Raw genomic sequence first — 27,398 nt, forward strand, 5'->3', positions numbered from 1 at the left:
ACACACAATCGATCCAGCGAATCGCGCGATTCGTGATCTCTATTTTGTACTGAATTACGTACCGGTACGGTACGGAGCTTTCAGTTTCAGCATTGCCTCAGCCAGGGTTTGAATTTGAACAAGTGCTGCATGCTGTCCAACTTTATGAACTAGAAGTAGAAGAACTTCCTGCAATTCACTGCCAAGCTGAGAAGCTCCCGATATATTGATATCTGCACCTGACAGACAGTTGTCCCGCTGTTAGTGTTAATGTTATTCAGCCGCCAAATTTTACAACTGGCTGCACATGCATACATGTCATTATTACATATCTGTACAGGCCCACTCACAGCCTACAGCCACAGGCCTAACTTTACAATTACATGCATAGCATTTCGCTGAGCTGAGGGACTGCACGTCTAATGTTGTAATTTGTAGCGGTGTGACTATACTATTATAGCCCAGTTGTGGCGGTTGGTGCAGTATTGACATGACAATAAATTTTCTGGTCACCGTTCAGTGGATCTGCTGAGAACTTGAACTTGGCCCATCCCAGGCAAGTGGCGAGTTTTTTGGCTGCTGCAGTAATGAAGAAATAACATTACACATTTCGAAAAGACGACATTAGTTTCACACAGCATTAGTCAATGCTCCATGCATCACGTCGCTGACATTACTGATTTGAACAAAAAAAAAATGCCTCTTTCGATATGGAGAACTCGAGCAACCTGGCCCTCCAGCTCCAGACCTGGGAAAGTGCTCCAATTGGTAACCATAATATCTTGTAGATCGACATCTTGGGCCAGGTCTACCCATTTTGACCATAGACAAAGGGGAGTATGCTTCATTAAACATATCAGTCTCAACCATCTGGCCCAGTCTACCCCACATTTATTTTCTTGGTCCTTACACAAACGTTTTTCACACTTTGTCCCCTCAAGTCGACCTGTCGAGGAGAGCAGTATTGAGCAGTTGCAACAATTTGTAGACAATTCAAAGCGCTTGTTCGTACTGACTGGTGCAGGGATTTCAACCGAGTCTGGAATACCAGATTATCGCTCAGATAGAGTTGGATTGTATGCTCGTAGTGATAGAAAGCCTATACAGTACCATGATTTTATCCATAGTCCTTCACGTCGACGGCGCTACTGGGCCAGGAACTATGTAGGATGGCCTCAATTCAGCTCTTTTATGCCAAATCAAACCCACCTTGCTCTTGCTGAATGGGAGAAAGTAGGAAAAATTCATTGGTTGGTGACACAAAATGTAGATGCGCTTCATACCAAAGCAGGCAGTCAACGTGTAATAGAACTTCATGGCTGCTCACACAGAATCATTTGCATGAGCTGCAAGACCCTGACAAGCAGGAATGTCCTTCAGGAGAGGATGATGGCAGCAAACCCAGACTTTCATACTGAGAAGCAATATGCCCCTGCACCTGATGGCGATGTGATCCTTCCTGATGAACTTGTTACACGGTTTCATATGCCTTCATGTGAGAGCTGTGGGGGACTTCTCAAACCTCATCTTGTATTTTTTGGGGACAATGTCGACAGAGATATCAAGGAGTCGGTCTTTCAGAGATTGGGAGAGAGCGATTCAGTCCTTGTTATAGGATCCTCCTTAGAGGTATTTCAATTTTTGTATCCGGGAAAGAACTCTAAAAATGTAATCTTGATTAATATTACTATTAGGGAAAACAAATCATCAGAAATTATTTCTGAAAGAAACAAAATATCCAGTGCTAGCTTACCCTTGGAAGTCAGGAAAGCACCCTAAGAACTAGAACCCTAGACTAGAATTAGACTCCTAATATGCTTTTTTTTAATGAATGTGCTTAAAGTTGGGATTTGAAGTCGTCAAATCACAACTTTAAACACATTCAAATAACAACAAGCATATTAGGAGTTACCTAGCAGTTTTTCTACCTAGCAGTTTTACTCTAGGGTTCTAGTTCCTGTGCTCAGTTTTTATATTATAGCAAATTGAAAACAATTTGTCAAATGAAAATAATCCAGCCAAAAATTAGGTTGAAAAATATGACTTGGGATATAATTTTCAATTAGTACACATTCTCACCCCTCCTCCTCTGCCACCATTACAATCTACTGCAATTTTAGTCTTGCCTGCAGAGTAGAGACATACATGTAGCCTACATGAACATGTACAAAGGCGCCGCTTTGCCAATAGTTTTCAATAGTGACAATGATGGCATCATCACTCGAGGGGGGGGGGGGGCCCACTCCTATAACAATTTTTGATATTTAAAATGTCATAAACTTAAAATTGCATGGATCTATTTTATGTGTGAAACTTGAAAGTAATAGAACTTGGATAAAAAGTAAACAGGATGATCAATTACAAGTCATCTTGCTGAAGGTTGAGGTCACATGATCAAGGTCAAAGGTAATTTATGGTCAATTAACTTTGTTCATGTTGTACCAACATTGAAAACTTTCCAAGGCTATTGAATATCAAAAGAATGTTGTATGAAACATACATGAATGAATACATAAATATAGTTCACTAGGTAAATAAACTAATTAATAATCAACTTTGATGTAATATTTGATAAAACTTTTCAAGCCAAATCTGAAATTGTGGATTTTCAAGATAATTTTGAAATTAGGTCAGAGGTCAAGGATAAGATTTATTTAAAACAAATTTCGAATAGATTGAAAAAACCCATTTTTTTATTAGATAAACATTTTTGAAATGAATAAATTTCTCAGTCAAGGTCATTAGGTTAATGAAATTAGTGTTCGATTTAAATGTGAAATGTATTGTTATGAATGAATTCTTTTTTCAAATTATGTTATGTTGAATTCTGTAATGCAGACAAGTGTTAAGGGATGTAAGCTGTCTATTATTTTTCATATTACCTTTTAAATGAGATCTCAACTGGGTTGATAAGACAAATGGTAGCTAAATTACAGCATGTTCATTGTCAGCATTTGAAAAGTAACTGCACTTTTTTTTGTACCAGTTCATGAAATGTTAATACATTTTTACACTTTCATTAACTAGTCTGAATCCAATTAAAATATTTTTCTTTGATTAATCTAACACCTTTAGGTGTATTCTGGATATAGGTTTATCCACTCGGCCTGGGAGCAGAAGAAACCTGTTGCAGTCATCAACATAGGCAAGACTAGGGCTGACAAGCTAGGACCACTGAAGATAGAAGGCAGGTTAGGGGACATCATTCCTCGCATCAGGGTATCATGATGCTATATCAAGCAGCGAGCAAACTCAGGAAATTAGGAGCTGAGCAGCTACGCGTCCTCTTGAAGGTACTTACAAGTACAATGTATCAAATATGCCTGTATGTACTGTATTACTGTAGCAGAGTTCTTGTTGCAAATATGCTTTTGGTTTGGAAAAGAATGGTTGGGGGGGGGGTGTAGTAGGGAAGTTGGAGTATATTTAATGCAATAATATGGCTCTGGGATAATCATGATTTTCAGATTGTCCTTTTTTTTCAGAAATGGATTCCAGCTTATCAGTCAAACTAAATTTAAAGAGGAACCCAACCCAAACAAAAACTTGCTTTTAGAGGAGAAAGAAAAATCAGACAAGTTAAAAGTGAAAGTTTTAACATTATCGGACAAACAATAAAAAAGTTATGAATTTTTAAGAGTTGTGAATATTGGTAATCACTTTACCCATGGAGACTTCGAATTGGCCTCAAATGTGATGTCATAGTGATGTAAGGCAAGGAATACTGTTCCATGATGTACTATATTACATGAAATGGCTAAAATGACATTTTTCTTCTCAAAAGTTTAACTTCAAATTATATTTTTCTTTCATGAGGACATAAAACAATATACTACCTACATGTAGGCTATATTTAGATTACAGCCCCAGGGTCAGGGGAATGGGTACTTGGGAGAAAACCACAAATCACTTATAATAAAGTACATGGCCTATGCGAAAGTTGTCCTTTGTCATAATTTACTTACCAAGTTGCCAATTTGAAATCTACATAGTCTTAGGAACTCAATTTCAAAACAGTCATAACTTCTTATTGCTTGTAAATTCTTTTAAATTTTCACCATTCTGTTTTATTTATTTTTCTCCTTTTAAACACAACATATTATGACCAAGGCTGGATTCCCCTTTAAGAATCCAACATAATGATCACCCAAGTGTTTGCTGTGATATAGCTGAATGAGTATTAAATTGCTATATTCACACAAGAAGTACATTCTGTGTGTAGATGTGCCTTTTCAACGTATTACACATGCCCATTTGTGCTTGATCTTTGCTGGCAAGTTTTTTAGCCAAGTTTTGCCTTTAATTGACACTGATAGGCAGATGAATGTTACATGTTTTGTAAGGTTAAGGACAATTCAGCCCAGCTTCTAAACAAGGGCCAAGTTGTCCCAGCTGTTTCAGTCGATCATTAGATACCAATGTTTGTGATTCTGTATTCATTTTATATGATTTTTCGCATTCGCCATTTCTTGCAATCGTCTTCGACTCGCATAATTTCTGCATGATCCTTACACGGCCGAGTTCGTGGTCTGCATTTTACTCATAATGCCGTCAAGGAAGCAAAAGTCAGTCAAGATATTTAACCCACCAGGCGCAGCACTACACCCAAATTATCGGTCTTTTTATCGTTTACTAGCACACATGATTTGCATAAAATGAACAAGTGTATCTAAAAGGTGCAAAATAAAGTAAACAAATTTGAACCGAAATCTCAGTTATTACTGTAATTAATGGTGTGAAATCTAATGAAATGAAGAAAGTAATAAATTTCTAAACCATACATTAGTCCGTTGTAAAAATAAGCTTAAAAATATCTTTAGGGAGGCTATTTATGTTAGGAAATAAAAAAATCAAAGTAAAAAGCTCACCCAAAATTCAATTTTTTTTTGACCGGCTACAAAATGAATGCTATGAGTATTTAAAAAAATATCAATTGTGTATCCCTGTAAATCTTGTGCAATATAATTGTGCACAACGATTATGTAAAAAAAAGGTAATCTGATATCAAAGTTCAAAATAATTGTCTCGCATCCGATCCATTGCATTAATCCTAGTGCATTAATCCTCATTGCAGTCCCACATGTTCATATTTGAGTGTGTTGTGTTGTGTGGAATTGCAGCTCATTAAACGACCATGGCGGATCTTTTGGGGGGAGTGGTAAAAGGTTTAACCCCCTCCCCCTTGGGCTGCAAAGTAAAAAGTAAGTAATAACCTATGTTTTGGAGCCCATTACGTTTTTGTGCTTTTCAAATTTTTCTGGAGCAAATAACCTACAGTTCATAGTAAAACCCCTTTTTTATTGAAGATGTGCACCAAAAGTTTTATAATGTATGTTGATACAAGTTTAATTATAGTTTTACTATTGGGAATATCATTACAAGTGACTTTCCCTAAACTCAATAGCTCTTCTTCATTTGTTGGTGTTAAAAACAGGTAATGCTGATTAGGATCTTTTATTAAGAAATCATTGAATGCTTTACTACAGTCAGGTATACCCTTTTACAGATTTGGCCCAATGCTACAAAAGTAATGATTGAATTTTCAGCAATCAGATTTGAATTCTCAACTAATTGTCCATCAATTTCCATGGAACAAATGTTGGATTTTTTGCCCTTTTAAAGATATTAATCACAAACCATGATGAGTAGTAGTTTGCTTAAATAGTGCAGCTCACACGAGATTGATCTAATTTAGTACTTCTATAGTGTAACTTGTTTTTCTAATTTTCTTATTGATAGATTTCACAAGCAATCTTGTTATCAATGGCATTTGGGAAATTTCCTTGACTACTGCTCTTCTTTTTACACAATGGTATATTCACATCATGCAGCAATAAAAACTAGCTCAATAATTTATCAAAAGCAATATTAACATTTTGATAAAGAAATATCACTCCAGTCACGGCAGCTAGGGCAGCCTTGAATTAAAAAAAAATGTTTTGTGAGTTGCTTCTTCGAACATATTTGCAATGACTAGTAATAGCTGAAGTTTGTTTCATTGAAGTCTTAGCATATAGATAGGGAAATGATGAGATATGTCAGATATTATCAGCATGAGGAAAAATATATTGTCAGATAGGGTAGTCGGATATTCTTGTGGGTTTCCTGATTGAGGGAATCAAAGAAAAAGACACAAGGAGATTTAAAAAATCATCAGAGGTACTATTTTCATTACAAATTAACAAGTTAAGACTATAATCACCAATAAGAAAAAGTGATTTATTTCTCAGTAGCGGACTAGACAGTATGAAAAGATTGACATTTCTTTGTGGTGGCCTATAAAATACACCCAACATAATACTACGTTTATGTGGGATAAAGACTTCAACAAAAAGAGTGTCAAGCACATCATTCATAAAAGTAAGTTCTTGAAATATTTGGTAGACCATGGCAGTTGGAATGTATAGGGCAACACCCCCGCCTCTCTTACTTTGCCTATTATTAGAGACAAGATCATAACCTGGTATAGAATATAAGCTCGTGTCAAGGTCATTATTAAATATTAAACCATGTTTTGGATACAATAATGGCTGTAAATCCTTAGCTAAATCGTTTGATGAAGGAAGTTAAATTATCAAACTCTTACATAAACTTAAGTAAGGTCGCTTTTCTCTGAATCACACACTGTTTTGAAAAATTGATTTTCTGTACAGAAACTACAATTGATTGGAATTTGTTTATCATATTCATCATATTGTTCCATAGTACTGACAGAGGATTCAAAGAAATTGCTAATGTTGGCATTAGCTTCAGTCATTAAAAAGTAGGTCAATTACTGCTAAGTGAATCTGATGTTTTCAACTCAATAATATGATGCCAACTGAGTAGTTGGAGTAGCGTAAAATAAAATCCATGCTAGATAATAGAAGCATAGAAAAGAAAAAATAGAACAAGGAAACGTGATAAGTATAAAATAACAAAATGCAAGTATTTTATAACCAAAATTGAAAACTAAAATATTAACTTAATCTTCATGACCTAAGGCATCTCGCAAGTAAAACAAAGAAAAGTTATATCATCACTTTCCTTTATCTCAAGTAATAAAAAAGTCATTTTAGAAGATTTTCCCACGGCTCACTGCAGAGGCACATGTTGTGGAATGATTAACTCGTATTGTTTTCCTCATAATATCCATCAACTCTGTATTGCCCTACTCTCCCTCGTTGCGGGTATGCCGGATGTACACCCCATCTTTCTCTGCAATGTAAGTTAACCATATATAGCCACGAAAAGGGATGATACCTATACCTAACATGTCGTTCTGGAGAAAGTTTCTTTGAAATACAAGGTGGCAAGCAGATGCGATGGTGATGCAACTGGAAAATACAGTAGGTCACCTTCAAACAGTTTTGACATTTTCATGAAGAGGGCTCTAAATTAGAGGCAACACCGTCTTAAAAAGTCCACGTCACTGACGCAGTAGTCATGGATTTCCTCAGATGTGATGAACTCTTTGCCAGAGGACACCTCTCTATCTTACCAGACCAGAAACTCTTCTCTCTTCTTGGAGGACATCTCAGCTGGTTAATAATACTGGGCATCTGGAATGCACCCTCAGTAATTTGTGTTTGCTTCTAAAGAAGTGGGGGAAGAACCCATTCTTCCCTCAACCCCAAACATGACTGGGAGTCCAGACAGTGGCATCACTAGAAACTTGGGGGAGTCGATAGATCTGGTTTGATTCATTGCTCCCTTCATGCTCATCATGCTCATGATTTTACCACTTGCCAAAATCAACTTTGGGATAATACAAGTACTCTTGAAGAAAGACACCATCATAGCTCTTCTAGTTGTGAGCGATGAAGGAGGATCACTTAATGTCCTCATCATTGTTGGTTCATTTGCAAAAATTAAACTTTGTCTGGTGACTCTGGTCCTTGAAAAACAAATTGTTTTTCACCCGCTTTTCCATAGTTCTTGCAATTTCTCTCAAACGGTTGATCGGCACACAATTTACAAGCCTTTTGTGCCATGCTATATCTGAGAACATGTTTCCCCGTGTCCTGCATACACTCAAAGTCAAAGAATACAAACTTTGAGATCTTTCTAAATTTTGCTCTCTTTGCAGTTCTTCCTTGTCCATATTTGCTGCATTTTTTTCATCAATGGTTATGTGGTAGTAACATGGGTTTTCACTCAGCATGTTGCACTTATGCACAGGATCTACAAACCTACAGAGTTTACATATAGTCTCCCCTTGATCCTGCTTTTTCAATATTTATTTTTGCTACAAAGTGTTTGGCACAGTTCTCATTACAAGTAGCGTTCACATATCTTCAATAGGTATCGCTCGTAACATGATTTATAATTTGAAGTTGCGATGCCAGCTGTCGTATTTCACATGCTCTTCTTCAAATGCAGGGCCACATTTGATGCTATGGCACATCTTGCAGGTGTAGATGCAATTGTGGTCATATTTGCGGCTAATACCCACAGACACTTTTTGCAAAAGTAGCATTTATCAAAGAATTGTCTCATGGACGTAGAGATTGTATGCTTCCTCTCTTCTGGGCCGGCATAAATGATAAAATTCAAATGTTTCATAGATACAAGGACAGCACAATTCTTGCGCTCTGTACTTTCAAAGTTTTTTGTTTCTTTGATGCAGCAATTTGTATTCCTTGGTATCCCCATTTCCCTATACAAGTCCTCCACATATATACATGCTGCTCCTTATTTCCCTGGTACTGGCAGTTTGAATACCAGTATAGGTGTTTTTCTATTCGGCAGATGCCTGTCACAATCGCCCTCGGGTAGCACTTATTATCTTTTATTTCTCATAATGATAACACTTCTTTCTTGAGTGACTTTTCAGGAAGATCCTGATATTTTTTGGTGGGTCTCCTACCTCCTGGAAAAGCCATGTGAATTAAGTTGAATTCTACATTTTCATGTATGCTCATTTCTTCATGGGATTGGAACGTTGCTTCCAACTTTGATGCAAACACCTCATGATTTAACTGATCAAAACGGATAAATGGCAAGCTTACTGACCTGTTTAATTCAGGTGCATTAAATTCTAATCGCACAAAATCCCTATCTCTTTCTCCATGTAGCATCTCATCTAATATTAATCTAATCTACATTGCTTGTTAACATCTCAATTACCCTGGGCATCAATTTTTGGCCCATTTCTTTCTACAGGTTGAAAGGAAACTTGATAATCTGTTTCATTGGCATTGTATTTCCTAATATATTTATGACTTACTCTAGTTACATTATGCATAGTAAGTGTGGCTCCTCTGATGGGAAGTATTTCCAGGGTGTGATTCCTGGAAAATCCTCCAACTCCAATGTGGCTGGTGGATGGGCCTATCAAACCCCCAAATCCACAACTACCGAAACATCCCCACTAATTTTGTTTGTCTTTCCTTGTGAAAGTATAATGATATTAGATTGTTAATTAAGATTTATGGTTAATAGCCCCATCTGGCAAAAATCATTAACTGCAAAAAAAAGGCAGACTGGAGCTGTCTACATGTACATATAACAAATAATACAAATTAACAGAGGTATAAAAAATTTAACTTCATACTGGTCTAAAAGGACATCATTATGCTAGACATTGCATGTTTTAACACCATCAACACATACCATTAAGAACCTTGTAAAAGATTAAATTTCATCCTCTCCTGATAGAGGAGGCAGGAGCATAATTTGCTTTCTAGACCTGACTTGTTCTTTTGTTTTGCAACACATCTGTACTTCAGCAATACCATACCAAAGCAATGTTCACAATGAAAGTAGTATTTTGAGTTTGCACCATAGCATTCATGGTTAGCACTGAATTCTAATCTGTAAATTGATATGAGCATTGGGTGGTATTTATGCCTTTCATGTTATTGGGATGATGCAGTATTACTGGCTAAGTTTTAATGGAATGCATTGTTAAGTGCTCTGGAAGTTTTGGGGAGGGTAATACTATACATGTACATGTTGGTCACTTTGTCATACACTTCACCCGACTTGGAATTATTTGGCTTCATGTAACAGCTACAGATGTATTGCTTCTTTTTGATGGATTCGATAAGAAAGCGTGTTCATCTCTTGAAGATTACTGTCTTGGTATTGGAAATATCAGATTCAGTTTTAAAAATATCATCTGGGTTTCACCTCTATACATGTATGTTTGTCAGTATTACAATCACTTTCTTCTTTGTCCTTCCTATTTGTGCATTCTGAAACTGGATCATCATTTTGAACTGGATCATGATTAGTGTACAAATAAATGTTTATCTAGATAACTTTATAAATAAATGAAAGAAAAGAGAAAAACCTGCCTTCTGTCTTGCTAGATAATAAAGAAGAGAGAGAAACCTAGGAGAGTGTGAGACAGAAACTGGCAATGCAAAAATTCAGAGTTGCCATGGTGGTTTCCTGCAAACTTTGAGTTTTATTTCTTTCATCCTCTGACAGGATCTCTCCTTTCAATCTTAGATCAATGATGTTAGCAAGGTAGTGTGCTGGTATCATCACTTTCTTGTGCCTGTTTCTATTCTTCCCAAGGGCTTCTTTTTCCGCTCTTAGCTTTTTGCCCATTTCCTTCCATATGTTCAATGCTCTCCCTATGCTGTAAGCATCTGTTTGTACCTGGTGATGAGCAGAAGCAATGGATGAAAGCCAAGCCAACAGTTCTTCAGTAGATCCCTTCAGGGAAAGTTCAATTACTTTCCTTTCTAACCTTCAGGGGTGCTTTTGATGAAAATACTCCTGTTCAGACTACAGTAATCCAAGGCTAGCTATCCCATGAAAATATCTTAAAACATGTAAAAAGATTTTTTTTAAAGAAGATAAAAAAAACTCACCGAATTGAAGCTGAGATCTATGGCATCCATCAAATCCATAACTTTAATCTATAATGTACAGTAACGTGGACTCGTAAATGTGTCATGAATTTTTACTGTTTTTTTTTAGATTGTATATCTGCAATACTACACAGGGTGCTACATAACTTTTTTGAAGCGCTTGCCCGGTCGGGCAAGAAAATTTCCAAATATTGAAAAAACACTTGCCCGAAAGTAAATTTCACTTGCCCGACAAAAAAATCCTTTATAAAATCATTTTATATTAAAAAATTGGACACTAGAGGTCTATAGCTTCAATACACACAAACAACATGAAGACAGTTACATATTTCATTTTACAGATGAATAATCATTCTGTACTTTATTCGTGATGAAGCATAACGTTTTCTTTATGCATGATTTACCAACTGCAACATGGCATATGATATTGGAAATAAACATTTGCACTTTTGTAATTGACCCTGGCTCTTTGAATGTGATGTGATGATTGCACTACAAAAATATATGTCCTTACTCTAGTTTAAATTTGATCATGATGTCAATCAATATCCAGATGATCTATTGAAAAAAAAAATGATGAAAATCCAAAGCATGAAGGTTTCATATGTTTTTAGTTTTGGGGCCGAAAAGGGAGTTTAGTCTGCCAATTTTTAACCATTTAATAATGCAAAACTTTCTTTAAGACTAGTTGAATAAGAAAACAAGATTAAAATGAGATTCAAACTTAGAAAATATGAATAAAAGAAAGAACCAAACAAAACAAACATTTTTATATGTTCAGGTAGATATTTCAACTTTGTCAATATAGAAGTCAATGCTAAAAACAGAGAAATTATGATTGGCCCTGGTTAGCAAGTAGAAAATTAAGCTTGAAAGCCCAAGGGGTACGATATGCATATCCTTTAAAAAAAAACCAAAACGGTTTAACACAATGGTTATCAACAGGTCAGGACTCTCATGCTATTATGGAATCTTTAACAGGGATATCCCTAAGGAATAGGGTTAGAAGATGTCATCTTGAGCATCTAAGTCATGACCTGTTGATAGCCATTGTGATATGGGGAGGCTGAGATGAGCAACAACTTTTTAAAATTGAATAAAAATGAAAATACATGTATGGCATAATGTATGAAACCAGTGGATGAAGACAAACAAACAATAGTAACGCTGTAACTGGAGTCAGTTCAATTAAGCTTGGTTCAAATTCAAGGCTTCAATCCTTGAGGCATCATGTCAGTTAATGATCATCATCGTCAGCTCTGGTGGCTGAGGCAGATGTGGAGACTGTAGTACGTCTTGATGTTGACAACCACCACTTTTCAACAGCTCTCGATGGATCGTATTGGGCTGTTGATGGGCCATGCATGGATATGCACATCAGTTTGTGAAGCATGTCTACAGACAACCGTGACCTCCAGTCAGTCTTTGTACGCTTCAAGAGGGAAAATCCCCTCTCACAGGCTGCTGTAGGGGCAGCAAGAGTATGATCTCAATCACACCCATCACGTTTGGACATTCCTCCATGAGGTCCTCATCGCTGAAGGCCTGCTTCCATACCTTGGAACGGCGAGTGTGTGACATTCTACTAATATGTGTCTTTAGCACTGCCCACTCATGATGAATTCTGTTGATGTTTGTAGGTTCCATAGCATCCCTGAAGTGGTCAATGACGACATCCACAGCAGCATTTCCATAGGCGCCTAGGGTCTCCTCGGTTGGCCATCTAGTAACATCGATGATATCACATGCTGCAAGTATTAGATCTGACTGCATGCTTTCGAAGCGCTTGTATAGATGTTCAGCTATGTCATCCAGTATGGTTGATCTATTGGCAAAAAAATGAAAGCAAAAAACTTGTAAGATGTGAGCTTTGAAGGTTTGTAAATTGTAAGAATTACTAATAGATGGGCAGACTGACAAATAATCTTTGTCACCTCATTATAGTTTTTAAAGTCTTCTATTTCCTAAGGTAGTACTTGAAGAAAATCAATGACGTGGACTAACAAGTAATTGAAATATATGTTAGATATCATTTTTAGAAGTTCATATTTTCCCTTCAATGTGAAAATATTATTTGTGCATGTATATTATGATGTATGATTATGATTTACTGGATTTAAGCCATTGGACAATCACATAAAAAAATTAAATAGAGGAAGGTGAAATACCTTAGTGCATTGAGAGATGTGATAGCATCATCATGAAGAGGTTCCATGTCGACACCCTTGTACTGTCCTGAGCTAACTTCCTCCACAAAGGCTCCTTCTGCCTCACCGACTGTAGACTTGAGTCCCATGAGTCTAAGGTCACAAGTTTTTAGAGCATTAACCCCTCCTGCAACAGTGAGTACATCCTCCTGAAGTCTGAGACTAAGTCTGTTCATAAAAAATAAAAAAAATAACTTATTAAAGATGTTAAAACGTTTTACATGAAACGTTGAAATGAAATTAATGTGTGATAAATATGTGTTTACGATCAGTCCTGTGTAAATTCCATGAAATAAATTGATGTTCTTCTAGAATGATAGATCTGTAAAATTTAATCTTTATTATGCAGGCCTTTTATCAGGCTTGCCTTTCACAGCAAAACATTGTTCTTAAGTCTGCAGTAAACTGTAAATTATGCATTCATAGGGCCTCCTGTACATGCTACTTACCTACTAAGGATGTCTAATACATCCATGATAAAGCAGGAGAACCTCACGATCCTATGATCTTTCAGGATTCGCAAGGACTTTCTGGCTCGGCCTTGCATCTCAGCACTTCCAGCTCGCTGCTCTACCATATTTTCCCTATGTGCTGAGATTGCCTCGAAGCTTTCCATCAAAGCCCGGAGAGCAGCTTTGATATGTGGCAGCCACCTGGTTCCCTGGACATTACCAGGTCTCAGCAGCCTAGTCTCCATTACCTCTGCCACTCTTTGCAGATCTCTCCAAGATTTTGGTGACGCTTTGTAGGTTTTAAACATCCCTTGTAGCATGTCAGTGATGCGCTGCATCTCATGATGTTGTTTGATTACATCCATTACTCCCAACTCCAAACGATGGGCCATGCAGTGGATGTTGTAGAGCCAGGGAACCTTTTCTCTCATCAAGGTTGCCAATCCTCTCTCACGTCCAATCATAACTGCTGCACCGTCTGTTCCAAGAGCAACGATGGAAGACTGCCAGTTGTCAAAACTGATAGCTTCCAGTGCTGCACAAATAAAAATGAATTAATGATTTAGATTGAATCAAAAGAGGTAGTCATTCCAATTTAGTAATGTCATAGAAATTCCCATCTGTCTCAAAGTGAAACAAATTATGTTAATACTAACTCAAATATTATGTATAATCATCAAGTGTTTAGATGTGAATTAACAATAATCTCTTATGATTCTCAAGTACAGTATTCAAAATTAAATCACATCAAAATTGCAAATCACATGATATTTTTCAATGCCTACTCATGAGGATGAAAAATAAGTTGGAAGTGTTTTAGTTAAGGATGGATATTATATAAACTTATTGAAATGAGTTCTGAATTGAAAATTAAATTAGTGATAAAAGTTATGCATACACACCAAGTTTAATTGCATTGAAATGACCAGGGGCATTAGCATGTTCCAATTCTTGTAGGCCAATGAGGACGTTCACTGGCACACCATTCTTCAGGTATCTAGCATACATCAGCTCAAGGTCCCGATTGCTGGAGTCTGTACTGCTATCAACAAGGATACTAGTGTGTTTGGCACTTCGGACTTCATGAAAAATGGGTTCCATGATATCATTGTAGATGAAATCCACAAATCTACACAAGACAGGAAAGAGAAAAATTTACAAAATGGTGATGAAGATTACTTAGTCACATGTTTAATATTTAATGAGATCTTTTATTCCGAATTTCAACAATTAAGTTTACTTTGTATATTTTTGTGAAGTTCATCACTTTGTCATTGTTCGAATGGGATGAAATGAAATTAATGAGACAGAAAGAAGACAATTCGAGAAAGAAACAAGTTAAAGAAAAATAAAGAAATGAGGCAAGCAAAATAAAAATAGATGAAGACAATTGAAAGAGAAGGGAAAACAAAGATAGGAAGAAAGAGAAAACACAAAAATAGAAAGTTGAGAAAAGACAGGGGGGAGAAAAAATTAAAAATGAGGAAAAGAAAAATTAGGCCTAACTTTTGTTCTACATAGTAAAGAAAAAGAAAAACGGAGAAAGGAAAGAGGAACAAGAAAAGAGATTTTAAAAACAGGGAAGGAAGGTGACAGTCGTGTACTGAAAATATTATTTTGAGAAGTGGAATTGCTGTTATCTTCATTTTCATAGATTAATGATGCATTGGGCTCAGTTTTGAAAATGAAATAAAAGTTTTGATACTTCGTACGAAGCCTACTCCGTGCACCCTTTTCCGAGCCCAGTGCCAACGCCAATAAATCAGCGGCGGCCGGCCGGACCCCGTACCACGGCTGTGCGAGAGGCCTAACGACACATGTAAGTTAGGGGCAGAGCCAGGATCGGTGGTAGATGAAGCCGACTCCGTATAAAATGACAGGCGAGTCATAAATTTTTATTACCATCAATTGCATTCCAAAATTGTGAGGACAGTAGTAGTACTCAATCGTTAATTGAACCGATAACGTGATAAGGGTGTCAAAAACACAAAAATATTGAAAAAAGGGTAGGGGAGACCGGGATTAGTTGGAACATGGGGTAAGTTGAAACATTGTAATTTTCTTTAACGTCTTTAAATAAATTTCTGCAATACTGCCCTCAATTTATTGTCATTATCAACAGCCATCCACCATATTACAGACAGCACCTGTGCAACAAGCCTGGTGAAGTTAATAAGGAATTTTTGTTTTTTGACCTTCTGAGTAATTTTTTTCTCTTTCAGAAATGTTTGATTATCTCAGAGAAGTTTATAGATCAAGTTGGCTAGTTTGGGGGTATAATAGACACTTATACCAAGCTACAAAATGAGGTTATTAATATGCCATGGTGAAGTCCCTTTTTTGTGCTGTAAGCTTATAAACGTCAAATGGGCCTCCGGGGTTAGTTGGAACAAAATTGAAGGGGCTAGTTGGAACATGTTCCAACTTACCCCAAACATAATTATGAATAAAAACATTGGATATGAGAAAAAAATATATAAAGTATTTCACACTCTTCTGAACATGTATTGTATACCATGCTTGTTTTGTTTATCAGTTAGGTCTGAGTGTGCATTTAAGGCCTATTGTAGGCCCCTAATGCAATATTAACCCTTATCAAACTGGAGGGGGGGGTCAATTTGAGCCCCCCCTCAAGAAATGTCGTCACTACGCCGTCGCGCGATTTTTTTTTTACTACACTGCTCGCTGACTTTTTACTTTCAAGTCTTGCGCATCATTTGAGACCAAATTTGCGATGCCTGTGTGCGCGATTTCGAAATTACGCAACATTTTGTATGTGCATGTTCGGACCCAAAATTGCTCAAAAACGTGATTCCATGTACATTACAAGGTCAATGCAAATTGTGTTTTTCAACCAAAAGTCATAAATGTATGATTATTTTTTTACTTTAGTTGGTTCAAATAGATTTATTTTATGCTATTCATGATCGCAAAAGAGTCCCGACAAAGTTCATCGGAAAAACAAAGGTTCGAAAAAAAAAAATACAAATAAAAAATTTAAAAAATACATAAATTTTATTTTTTGCAATTTTTGGTGGAAATTTGTAATAAATGTGAAAATTGATACTCCCACCAAAAATTAGCATTCTACTAGCTTAATAAATAGAGTTAAAGGCAAAAACATACAAAAAACAACAAATTTAGGGCAAATTTCATATGCTTATTTGCATAAGTAATTAATGAAAAAAATATAAACAATTAATTTTTGTCCTACAAATTTGATGCAGAAGTACATGAAATTGCTGAAAGTACACTTAATTGCATGTAAAATCAAACGCACCCAAATATGCGGAATTCTACTACACAGTCAGCTTGCGTGAGTGGCTGTATAATAGAAAACATAAAGTTCAACAAATCCACACTTAAAAATTTTGAACTTGAATAAAATAAAGCAAATAGGCTAAAACCATGTAATATTACAGTTTTAAGTAGTTTTAGTATAATTCTTAATTGACCATGCAGTGTTCCAACTTACCCCATACCATGTTCCAACTTACCCCGTATTGGGGTAAGTTGGAACGTTTGCGATGGTCTTGTTCAAGGTGGATTTTTTCAGTAACCATAATAGAGTTAAACATTTTATGGGGTACATTTGAAGCCCTTAGATATATACTTCAAGCTGATATATTGATTGTTTCTCGAATAAAATCTATTTGGATTTTACAGCCATTTTTGTCAAAAATGTTCCAACTAACCCCGGTCTCCCCTATCTATTTCGCTAGGAAAGTGACGTGTTTAGGGTCAAATTTGCGGGGATGATAAAACAAAATTAAAATGTTTTATAAAGGATGTCCTTTTTGTCCCAACACTACGTGTTTAGAGTCCGATTTGCGCGAGGTGTGGAAGGTGGGGCCGTACTCAACCAAAATGTATAAAGGTAAAACCGACGGACCCGTGCATGACAACAATAAAATATTCCTCTATTTGTTTAGGGGTTCATTTACTTGCCAAGAGTATCGTTTTGTTTCCAATACTTGTTAAGAGGTTCTTTTTCAGAATATGGAAAATACGTGTTTAGGGTGCTTTTCGAGACCCCATGGTCGCGCATGGTATCCACTCGTCAATGGAAGCGGCCCCCCCCCCCGGGAAATTTACGTGTATTCACTTTCAACCAGCTAGTTAGCCATTCCACACGTCAATTTACGTTTGTTATATTTATAAATTATAATGCACAACGCCATTATTACGTCAATCACCGAGCGCGAGACGTAGTACCAGCGTGCACTGCGCACAGCCCTGGAAAACGTGACGTCATCGTCATTGAGGCTGATCTTCACACTTCGCTGCTTTTGCATGTGTGATTTCTTTTATTTTTTCTTTCCCCGTAAAAAGCTACTGTACTGGTGATTGATACAACAAACGAATAAACACAGTGTACGAGCCTACATAGGCCTTGAGCTTTCTCTCAAAACTCTTGTAATAATGAGCCAATGTTTATGACAGTCAAGTTTTAATTAAATTACAATTTTAATTTTTGAGTCAATAATTTGATAATTAAAAAAAAAATCTTACCTCCGACATGCGTTGTCACTACTATACATTGATCCCAAGCTCAGACCGTTCTTAATCTGCAGCTCCACGATGCTTGGAAAAGTGCGGAAAGAAAGTTCCTCTTTCACGATGAAGTAGGCAGTGCTCATGAGTCTATTCATTTGCTCAAAGCGATGTTTCTCCATCCTCCGCGCTACGCCAAGTAGAGTTGATGGTACATCTTTGGCGGCAAGATCATCAATTTTTTTTTGCTTCCTTCGATCTTTGGTGGGCCTTGCTTTTAGAGTGCGATTGTAGCATTTGCTTCCTAAATGTGGCAGTTCCCTCAAGAAATGGGTTTTTATCACCACTTAAATCGTACTTGCGACACCACATACACCACATGCTATTTGTCTCCTCACAGTATTCAACCCATTCAAAGTCATTTTTCCACTTTACTTGGAATTGTCTTGCCCTTTTTCCCTCATATTTCCTTTTATTCTTTGATTGGGATGGAGGTTCAGTCTCAGACTCCTCAGGTTCGAGTCGATTCCCTGCCGACTTTGGTGGGAAAAAATCCCACAAACGATTTTGGCCACTCATATTCACAATTCAACATATGCAACAAAATGCAAAACAACAACTTTCATCAACTGATTCTAAACGGCAAGTTAGAAAACTAAGCCAAGAAGCCCATCCCAAACTTGCCTTTCTTCTGATAAGAGTGCGTTGTTTTCAATTTACACCAGTACTAGTCTTTCTTCTAATACACTGCAAAAACCAGGGTGTTAGATTCAACACCATAGGTGTTAATATTAACACCATCCCGGTATCTATATCGGAAAACACCAGTTGGTGTTATAGAACACCAAGGACTGGAATTGAATATCTTAATTCTACTCTTGGCGTTGTAATCCAATTCTATTTTTGGTGTTAATATATAATCCAACACCATTTTTTGGTGTTACAATGAATCTGATTTCTGGTGTTATTTAACACCAAGGTCTGGAATCAAATGATTTTAATTCTATTCTTGGTGTTGGAATTCAATTCTATTTTTGGTGTTTGTGCAAAATCCAACACCCGTGTTCGGTGTTACAATGATTCCTAATTTTGGTGTTATTTTACACCAAGTATAGAATCAAATAGTATAATTCTTCTCTTGGTGTTGCAATCCAATTCTATTTATGGTGTTATATTACACTAAAGATCTGGAATTAAATATTTCAATTCTACTCTTGGTATTGCAATTCAATGCTAGTCTTAGTGTTTAAAAAAACTCAAGACACCATTCTTTCAACACCAACAATTCAATTTAGCTCACTCATTCATAACACATGCACAGAAAATATTCAAATACACACAATAAGTTAAAAGAAACAAACACTTGGTGCTTATTTATTCAATAAATTAAACAACTTGTTCTCATTCATGTTGAATTCAATGATGCTTATAGCGTTTTTATCTTGTATGTCTCAACATTAAATCGTTTTGTCATATATTCAAAATCTGTGACTCATTTGTCTGAATACAACAAAACACACTATCTTTTTTAATCATTCAAAATTTGTTCAAAATATGAATGCACCCTTATAAGTAGAAAAAGATGAAAAAATAAGGCTTGAGGATGAATCAAGTAACTAAACTCTTTTAAAACATTTAAAAATGTTATTATTCCTTTCAAGGAATGAAAAATCAAAGTACTTTCTAATAAATAGAAACTAAACAGGATGCAAAATGCATGTATAACTGAAGACAAAACAAATAAAATGTAAATTGCTTCTACATCAGAGTGAATTATGTAGCTAATGAGAATTTTGACACGTTTCACCTTGAATCCTATTACATGCTTGCTGAAGGAAAATATTACAGAATCTTTTTCATATGAAATATAAAGAGTGCCCCCCCCCCGCGCCAAAACACACAAAAAAATCCTTGGACACTGCCATCAAAAAAGGGAAAGTCCACACATGATATTTTACTATTTCAATACACAGAAAATACTTTTAGCAGCACGTTAAAAAAGGAATCATCAAAATTGGTTAAGGAATAAGGAAACTTTAGTCATTTCATTATCTTGTAAATCACTATCCGCTCTGCAAATTGGCAACACTTGATGGCATTATGTATGATCAGCTCTCCATTCATATTGTACACAAAATTTCACATAATCTCATTTTTCTCCAAAGTTAATATGAATTTTATACCCTCGGTCAATGTATATTATATGGAAAGCCATTTTCCTCAACATACCTCGTCCAAAGGTTATAAAGAATAGGTAAATTTTTAGATAAATACGAAAATGTAACATTCCATGTACAAAGGTATGGAGAGCTGATCGCATATGACGCCATCAAGTGTTGCCAATTTGCAGAGCAAATGTAGATTTTCAATAAAATCTAAATGACTGTAATTTCTTTATTCCTTGATCGATTTCGATCATTCTTTTTTTTTTTATATGTTCAAATTATTCTTTCATTGAAATATGAATACATGTAGGGTGGACTTCCCCTTTTCAAGTATTGCTTTTAATTTCTTACGCTAGGAAGCAGTCTTCAAGAACTATACCAAAACTGATAAACCTTATCCAGCAGTTTCAACAAGACTTTTTACCAAAGGCCTGCGACCATTGAGATTTAGGATGATTTAATTATTTCAGTACATGGCTCACGGGGATTTTATCAGAAGTTATTTCCTTCACTTCTTGTAAAGGCTTAAACAAAAGTTTCAAAAGCATTAAAAAACACTATAAATTCTACATTCATCCTAATAAAGGTGAACATTCCTTTACAGCTTTCTGTTTACAAACATGTGTTTCCAATTTCCAGGAAAAAAATAACAAAAAGTAAAAATGATTTGTTTCTCTATCAACTAATTCCCTGCTCTTTTTCCAACAGGGTATAAACAATAACAACAAAATCAGTCTATGCACTTTCAGTTCACTGGCTTTCATGCACAAACATCATAAATTTTTTTTTTCCTGTAAGAAAAAAAGATGGGAAAATATACAACAGCTATTTGACTAAATTTGGTTTCGCATTAACCAATTTACAGATGCTAACAAGAGTCCAAAATATTCTTGATTAAGATTATTTTTAAAACCAATTGATACAACTAAGCAAAGCCAGACGTTAGCTTGAAAGCTTTAAATTACTTAAAAAGTACATGCCTTGGTGCTACAAAGTTGTCATAAAATCTAGTGGTTTGTAGTCAACAAGTTCCTTTTGATTCTTCACTACATGACAACGTGGAAAACTGAATTCTACTGCATAGGAATGATACTAGTGTGAATTGTAATACACTGTATCTAATTGGACAAGTACAAAAAATACATTGCTGTTGTGTACAATGATATGCTCTATTTGACCAAACAGAGGAAGCTCGCTAACATCATGGCAGACCAGAAGTGACAACTGATAACGTGTTCCATTTACTTTAACCCAGTTGGCATCAAAGAATTAAGTAGAAAGATCCTCTACTTGAATTTGCTCTTGCACAATCTGTCCAATATTTTCATCTAAATCTGACAAAAGAAGTGAACTACCTGCCCCCCCCTGGCCCAACCTCTACTATATTCCAAAGGATGGTTCGACTGTAGATGGAACGTTAGTGCTGTCTGATGTTTTTTGGCAAGTGATTTACAAATGTTTTTGTAATTACGTACAGATTCTGCAACACGGCCAAAATAGTGATGTTTCGCTTCGTATCTCATACACCATACATGTACGAGTGGGCCAACTTCTCTCAAACACGTTGGATAATGCACCATAAAGTGATGTTTTGGCAACAACCTTCTGTCAGGAAATGTTTTCTGGAAATGTGTGTGATGTTCTTCAATAAGAACAGGCAACTGGGCTATCAAGCCTGCTGTCAATTGAGGAGCAAAAATAATGTCCATACAATCTAGCAATCTAAGTAGCAATTCCCAGTAGACATTTCCTTCTTCAATGTCGTGAGCAATAATGAATGGCAGATTTCGAATCAAGCACCATGCTTGCATAGCCTTCTGTCCAACAGCATTACTAGCTGACCTAAGTTTGATAAAGGATGGTTTGTTCTTGTTATCTGTACGGTTTAAGCAATGGCTGGCGACTCTCTGATTCAGTTCATCTTGGGACAAGAGTGGCGGTTGCCTTTCATATATGAAATACTCTAGAACAAGTTTTAGCTCATACTGAACTATGCCTTCCAAAAGATCATGCATTATATCTAGTGAAAAGTTTGCCAAAATATGAAAGTAAATACAATCATTCAATACAGTCTTTTATTTCACTCCAAACACATGTGACTGAATAGTTTGAGCTTCAGCTGCTTCTAATTATGTTGCTCATAAGTCTGCCTGCTGCGCATATCCATTGAAACCTCTTTGAATTTGTTCTGTGCCTCTTCCTTACTTGTAACACATAATCGACAGTAATAATGAGCAGAAAAGCTCTCTACAAATCCAAAAAGGGAATTTGCACCAAGATTATCAGCACTTATTTGAGTAATGGTCCCCTTCTTCACAACACCATTAGGGAGAGCAATGCCAACTGTTGTCAGGATGTAAATGTCTTTTACAATGTGCTTGAAAATTGCATTAAATCCATATTTCTTGGCATCTTCAGCATACCACAGAGCTATAAGATTGATATTGGAGAGATTGGAATTATACTTTGGTGGCAGATTTTTCAAAATGAAATATAAAGCACCTAACTTGTGAATTTTTGTTTTTGAACCAATAGGGTTCACAGTCTCAAAATCATCATAAAAACAGTGAATCTGGAGGGCATTCTCATCTTCATGGAAAAGAGGGATTTTCTCAAATTGTGAACCATCACAATAATCTCTCATTACACCATCTGTGCTCTTATGGTCATGAGTAGCAAAATGCAATATATCTTTATTGCTTAAAAGCTGCTTTAAAGAATCTAAAATAGGAACGTAAACAAATGTATCTTCAATAGCAATCTGTTCATACTGCTTAGTTCTTTTATTGAGACGACTATCATATCAGATGCCTAACTTGATTTCTTGTGGTTCAACAAGTCCAATTGATTCACACAGTGCTTTGTCCGCTTATATTCTGAATTCAAATTTTCAAAGGGCTTTTCAAGCATGGCTAAATGTGTTTGAATCTCCTTATAAGCCTCGGATTCTATAGGCAGCTTATGTTTTAAGAAAGCAGTTGTAACAGCTGCTGATGCACTTATACTACATCACCCACAATCACACTGGTTGATTCTACTACATCATTTATAACTTTTCCAGAGTTTGCACTATTTGCTGAAAATTTTGAAATTACATTTGCACACTGCCTGTTCAGGGTATCTATGGATAAAATGTCATCTTCATATACATCCTGATCTTCAACAATCTCATCATCATCAATATTGAATTCTTGAAGACTTGCTTCACATAAGTCACTAACTCTATCATTTTCATTAGACTGCTCTTCATCATCTGGAAAATCAGTTTTGAGGTGAGTCTGCAAATGTACCCGAAATCCACGAAAAGTATGAAATGTTCTTGCACAAGCTCCCTGCCCACAGGTCAACACTTCTTTACCATCTTCTATTACTCCATGTTTCAATCTCAAATGTTGAACTAATTTGGGTATTGCAAACTGTTTGTGGCATTTGAAGCAAATCATGGCGCTAACAATTTGGATCGCATTTCACGAACTCTGGGAGATTCACGGGACACTCCCACATCGATTTCGTAAATGGCAGTCTGGACAAAAGTCCAGAACTGCCGCAGAGACAAGCAGTACTGCAGGCCAAACACAAAGTGGGTTTTGAACAGTAAATCTACTGCTGCTTCGACCGTGCGTACTGAACATGGAATGGCCTTGTGATCCACGATGATCAAGTAGCTGGTGATTCGGGCCTTGGAATTGCCAATTGCAAGAAGGAACGGTTGGCTCTGCGTCTCTTTTGTGCCGTTGAGGAATGCTTGAATACTCCCTCCAGTCTGTGTTGAAGACAAATTATTTGTATAGAATGTAACTAGCACCCAAAGCATATCAATAAACAATATATTTTGATCACCATTTTGAAACAACAGCCTTACATGTAGTTCTGGGGGAAATTCTTGTATGTGTTTTGCAAAAGGGTTATTGGACAGTAATGTATGACATAAAACCGATGAAATATACATCAAAGAAAAGAATTTGAATCTGTCCATCAAATGATATCATCAAAATATCAGAGTACCATATTTTTTGTAATTACTAGTAAATAAAATTTTTCTTAACCTGTAGAGGGGTAAAAATGCAAGTACTTTCAAAGCAGGTTTTATGTATATGATTAAGGTGCAAGGTGGGGTGAAAATGAACAATTTCGACAGCTGAAGTATATTGGTTATCGAATCGAAGATAATAGGAGAAACCCCAACAAACTATATATCAATGGAAAGCTCATACTTCAAGGAATGATAAAATGCTCATTTTGCCACGTTTGAACAGATAATATGCAAATTAGGCTAATTACACCCAAAACATCAAAAAATTTGAAAAAAATAATGTTCATTTAAAAAATCTAACTTCTTCGTCAATTTCCATCCAATTTGCATGAAATTTTTAGGACATATTTGGGTGGGCTAATAATCAAATTAATGTCGGGTTTTTTGAAAATTTTGAGCAGAACCTAATTTTTTTTTATTTTCGTTGAAATTTCAGATTTTTCTTTGATTTTTCATCATAAAAACTCTCGTGGGGTAGCTATTGCAAAAAGCCACCATTAATTTGATTATTAGCTTATCCCAAACATTTCCTGAAAATTTTATGTAAATCGGACGAAAATTGACGAAGGAGTTACATTTTTAATAATTTTTGCACGAAAAAATCTGATTTTGAGAAAACAGCCATTTTGTTTTCTTTAACTAATGGTTTACTATGGGGAAAAAATTCATACCCCATTTTTAAGAGAGATAAGAATATATTTGCAGAAAATGGAAACCGGAATCAAAGAGTACACATATAAAGATGCCTTTTCAGCTAGGAAAAAAAATTTGACCTTCAATTTTTTTTTACCCCACCTTGCACCTTAAGCAGGGTCTTTCTGATGTGGATGGTCAAGACATTTCAACTTCCATAAGAAGGATTACGAAAAATAAAGATACAATTTCTGCACTATTATTAACTTGCAGCAAATTTGTATTGAATTTTTACTATTGCGGCATGAAATATCACACAAGTTGTTACTATGTTCTCATATACAACATGTTCTTAGTATTTGTTTGCAAACCCCGATGTCTATATGAGCTGTTTAAGTTTATTTTATGCGAATTGAGGCGGACGAAGACTGACAAATTGAACAAATAAGGAAGATTATACATGCAGTGCGAAGGCGAATTGTTCTCTGGGACAATAAGCATGAGTTTGTACAAGTCACCTTCGCGCGGTGCGTATAATGTTCCGTATTTCTCCAATTCGTCAACTTTCGTCTGCCTCAATTTGCATAGATGTGAGGGGGCTTTTACTCTGACCAATTTTAAGGCGGGTGAAGTTCTTGAATAGGCCTAAATTTCTTGAGCAAATCAGTCTAAGCCTCAAGATCATAAACCAATATAATTGTTCTCTTTGAACACACATCAAGATGCTTTTTGCAACTTTTTTTTAATGCAGCAAGAATGTGTTTTATGAGCAGGGTATAAACAGGGCTCCACACTAACCCATTTTTTCTACTGGTCCAACCTATTCATGTCGGACCAGTAGATACCCAGTTTTTCAAATTTTTACTGGTCCGAACCTAAAATCTACTGGTCCCCCAAAATAAAGAAAACATTTAAAAAAAGGCGCAAGTTTATTTTTCGAGCCTTTCGTTCCCCCCCCCCCACCAAATAAAATGAAGGAATGAAGGACAAAAAGAAAGCAAGACAGAAACGAAGAAAGAAAGAAAGAAAGAAAGAAAGAAAGAAAGAAAGAAAGAAAGAAAGAAAGAAAGAAAGAAAGAAAGAAAGAAAGGAAGGAAGGAAGGAAGAAAAGGTAAAGAAATGATAGATGTGAAGGAAGGAAAAAAAGAAAGAACTAAAGGAAAGGAAGGAAGGAATAAAGAAGGAACAAAAAGAAAGAAAGAAAGAAAGAAAGAACGAATGAAAGAATGAAAGAAAGAAAGAAAGAAAGAAAGAAAGAAAGAAAGAAAGGAAGGAAGGAAGGAAGGAAGGAAGGAAGGAAGGAAGGAAGGAAGGAAGGAAGAAAGGAAGAAAGGAAGAAAGGAAGGAAGGAAGGAAGGAAGGAAGGAAGGAAGGAAGGAAGGAAGGAAGGAAGGAAGGAAGGAAGGAAGGAAGGAAGGAAGGAAGGAAGGAAGGAAGGAAGGAAGGAAGGAAGGAAGGAAGGAAGGAAGGAAGGAAGGAAGGAAGGAAGGAAGGAAGGAAGGAAGGAAGGAAGAAAGAAAGAAAAGGTAAAGAAATGATAGATGTGAAGGAAGGAAAAAAAGAAAGAACTAAAGGAAAGGAAGGAAGGAATAAAGAAGGAACAAAAAGAAAGAAAGAAAGAACGAATGAAAGAATGAAAGAAAGAAAGAAAGAAAGAAAGAAAGAAAGAAAGAAAAGAAAAAAAGAAATGAAGGAAAGAAATGAAGCAAGCAAAACAGAAAGAAAACTACAAATCCAGTAAGTAGTAAAAGAAAGAAAGAAGAAGCAATAAAAAAGAAAGGACAAAAGGAGAAATGGAAAGAAGGACAAAAGAAAGAAAGAAAGAGAGGAAGGATTGAAAGAAAGGAAAGGTAAAATGATTGATAGAAGGAAAGATATAAATAAAGGAAGGAAGGGAAGGAAAGAAGCAAGCAATATAAAAAAAGAAAAGGTAAAAGAATAGATGAAAGGAAGGAAAAAAGAAAGACCGAGAGACAAAGAAAGGAAGGAATGAAAGAATAAAGGAGCGAGAGGAAGCAAGCAGTCAAAAAAAAAGTAAAGGTAAAAGGATAGATTTAACAAAGGGAAAAAAGGAAAGAACAAGACAGATAGAAGAAAGGAAGGAATGAATGTTAGAAAGAGAGAAAGGGCTGGAAGAAGGAAGAAATAAAAAACAACCAGAAAGGGTAAATAAATGATGGATGGAAGGAAGAAAGAAACAAAAAAAGTAACCAAGAATGAAGGAAAGAAAAGGGTAAAAAGAAGGAAGGAAAGAAAGGAATGAAAGAAGAGATGAATATAGGATGGATGGACCCAAGAATTAAAGAAAGAAAAAATATCAAAAAGAAAGGAAGGAAGGAAGGAAGGAAGGAAGGGAAGGAAGAAAGAAAGAAAGAAAGAAAGAAAGAAAGGAAGAAAGGAAGGGAGGGAGGGAGGGAGGGAGGGAGGGAGGGAGGGAGGGAGGGAGGGAGGGAGGGAGGGAGGGAGGGAGGGAAGGGAAGGAAGGAAGGAAGGAAGGAAGGAAGGAAGGAAGGAAGGAAGGAAGGAAGGAAGGAAGGAAGGAAGGAAGGAAGGAAGGAAGGAAGGAAGGAAGGAAGGAAGGAAGGAAGGAAGGAAGGAAGGAAGAAGGAAGGAAGGAAGGAAGGAAGGAA

General features: G+C 36.2%; 2 protein-coding genes and 1 pseudogene across 3 annotated transcripts; 1 reads left to right on the forward strand and 2 right to left on the reverse strand.

The window, feature by feature from the left end:
* On the forward strand, positions 1-25,773 carry LOC129275989 (NAD-dependent protein lipoamidase sirtuin-4, mitochondrial-like). 2 transcript variants are annotated; one of them, XM_054912440.2, is made up of 2 exons: positions 1-1,608; positions 3,055-25,773. In XM_054912440.2, the coding sequence occupies exons 1-2, from the start codon at positions 634-636 to the stop codon at positions 3,205-3,207; spliced, it is 1,128 nt and encodes a 375-aa protein (XP_054768415.2). In that variant the 5' UTR covers positions 1-633; the 3' UTR covers positions 3,208-25,773. The 2 variants fall into 2 exon arrangements, with proteins under 2 accessions (XP_054768415.2, XP_063964757.1); XM_064108687.1 differs by having other exon boundaries at positions 7-1,608; positions 3,072-25,773.
* LOC129270191 (zinc finger protein 862-like) lies at positions 10,297-18,119 on the reverse strand. The gene is made up of 6 exons (XM_064095912.1): positions 17,956-18,119; positions 14,346-14,572; positions 13,441-13,978; positions 12,953-13,159; positions 12,243-12,609; positions 10,297-10,569 (listed from the first exon to the last, which is right to left on the reverse strand). Exons 1-6 carry the CDS (start codon positions 18,117-18,119, stop codon positions 10,297-10,299), a joined length of 1,776 nt encoding a protein of 591 aa, XP_063951982.1.
* Positions 23,542-27,398, reverse strand: part of LOC129254888 (uncharacterized) — a 19,921-nt pseudogene continuing 16,064 nt past the window's right edge.

Source organism: Lytechinus pictus, chromosome 2 (assembly GCF_037042905.1).
Source record: "Lytechinus pictus isolate F3 Inbred chromosome 2, Lp3.0, whole genome shotgun sequence".
In the NCBI taxonomy this organism is placed as follows: Eukaryota; Metazoa; Echinodermata; class Echinoidea; order Temnopleuroida; family Toxopneustidae; genus Lytechinus; species Lytechinus pictus.

Bases quoted from the DNA above. Each gene is read 5' to 3' on its own strand.
- LOC129275989 (XM_054912440.2), top strand. From the start codon at position 634: ATGCATCACGTCGCTGACATTACTGATTTGAACAAAAAAAAAATGCCT. The intron at 1,609-3,054 runs GTATTTCAATTT...TAACACCTTTAG, and splicing joins TTATAGGATCCTCCTTAGAG to GTGTATTCTGGATATAGGTT.
- LOC129270191 (XM_064095912.1), bottom strand. From the start codon at position 18,119: ATGGAGAAACATCGCTTTGAGCAAATGAATAGACTCATGAGCACTGCC. The intron at 14,573-17,955 runs GTAAGATTTTTT...TGTCTTGTGTAG, and splicing joins AGTGACAACGCATGTCGGAG to ATTTGTGGATTTCATCTACA. The intron at 12,610-12,952 runs GTATTTCACCTT...TTTTGCCAATAG, and splicing joins ACATCTCTCAATGCACTAAG to ATCAACCATACTGGATGACA.